Genomic DNA, 1724 nt, shown 5'->3' with positions numbered 1-1724 from the left:
AAAAGGGTTTACAAAACCTGATCTATTAGGAAAGTTTTAAAAAAATGGACATGTTTTGTTTTGAGACAAGAAGACTGAGGAGGGACCTGATAACAGTCTTCAACTACGTTAAGGGCTGTTCTAAAGGGGATAGAGATCAAATGTGGCAGCCCGTATGAGGCCCAGACACTAACGAGAGCACAAGCTTTGAATTCTCATAGTGCAAGTTACATACTGAGCATTAATTAAAGCAACACATTAAGAAATTAAACCTAGAAGCAAGTTTATTTTATTTTTCATCTCAGATAACCTTGCAGGGCACCATTTCAAATAGATTAATGGTCAAGAAACAAGGAAGGGTGTCTATATTCCAACAGCCACATAATGACAGGACATTAGGTAACATTGTTCCTCTCAAGCAATTGTAAAACATAATTTCCACATGCCACATCAGTTCTTTGAGTTTCATTTAATTCTTGTACAACATTTGTGGTACACAAATCAAGGCAGTAACACATAGACCATACTCCTACCCTTCTTCCAATTGTTCTTCTCAATTGACTGGAATTGTCATGGTGACAAATTAGCTGAGAATGTTTTTCCAGTCTATCACCCTCTTAAGAGCATCCTTTACCTCCTTGTTCCTCAGGCTGTAGATCAGGGGGTTCAACATGGGGACCACCAGGGTATAAAACACAGCAGAGATTTTCTCCTGTTCCAGTGAGTAGCTGGAACTGGGTTGTATGTGGCTTAAGCTCACAGGTCCATAGAACATGGTGACAGCTGTCAGATGAGAGGCACAGGTGGAGAACGCTTTGCGCCTGCCCTTGGCGGAGCGGATCCTCAGGATACAGAAGAGGATGTACAGATAAGAGATTATGACAAACAGGAGGGTGGCCATGGCAATAACTCCAGAGAATGTTACAAGCAAAATCTCATTGATGTGATTATCAGAGCAGGCAAGCTTCAGCAATGGGTTAGTGTCACAAAAGTAATGATTGATGATGTTGGGCCCGCAGAACGACAACCTCAGCAAGCCACATGTGTGGGTCAGTGAGTTCATGAGCCCCCCTACATATGAGCTGGCCACTAGATGAATACAGACTCTCTTAGACATAACAGCGGTGTAGAGCAGAGGGTTACAAATGGCTACATAGCGGTCGTATGCCATCACGGCCAGCAGGACCCCTTCTGTGGTCACAAACACGACGAAAGAGAAGCGTTGGGCAATACAGGCAGAGTAAGAAATGCTTTTACTCCCCACTAAGAAATTCACCAGCATCCTTGGAGCGAAGACTGAGGAGTAGCAGAGGTCAACCACAGACAGGTTACTGAGGAAGAAGTACATGGGGGAATGGAGTCGGGGATCAACCCTGATCAACACAATCATCCCAAGATTCCCAACCAGCGTAAGAATGTAGATCACCAGGAACGCCGCGAAGAGGGGTATCTGCAGCTCCTGACGATCCGTCAGCCCCAGGAGGATGAACTGGGTCACTATGCTGTGATTGCCCTCAGCCATTTATACAGGGGTGCATGAAACCATACCTGCTGGATAACAAGAGTGAGCAGCATGGAAGAAGGAAATTTCATGGCATGAATTAAATCTGAATGACACCGCCGGGCTTGAATGTGGGTAGTGAATATCTTACAGGAAACCAGCCGCCGTGATGTCTGGGAAGAGTTGGGATGGACCTTTAGATTTACACTCACTTTTTAATAGGGCTGAGATTTTCAAGGCTGTC

The 1724-nt window shown here is 44.8% G+C and overlaps 1 protein-coding gene across 1 annotated transcript; it reads right to left on the bottom strand.

Annotated features, from left to right (window-relative positions):
* Nucleotides 1-562: 562 nt before the first annotated feature.
* Nucleotides 563-1501, bottom strand: LOC135978183 (olfactory receptor-like protein COR8). The gene has a single exon (XM_065579217.1). It carries the CDS (start codon nucleotides 1499-1501, stop codon nucleotides 563-565), a length of 939 nt encoding a protein of 312 aa, XP_065435289.1.
* Between the last annotated feature and the right edge of the window lie 223 nt (nucleotides 1502-1724).

This window comes from Chrysemys picta, unplaced genomic scaffold, assembly GCF_011386835.1.
Source record: "Chrysemys picta bellii isolate R12L10 unplaced genomic scaffold, ASM1138683v2 scaf157, whole genome shotgun sequence".
Lineage (NCBI taxonomy): Eukaryota > Metazoa > Chordata > Testudines > Emydidae > Chrysemys > Chrysemys picta.
This window is presented reverse-complemented; position numbering and strand designations above follow the sequence as displayed.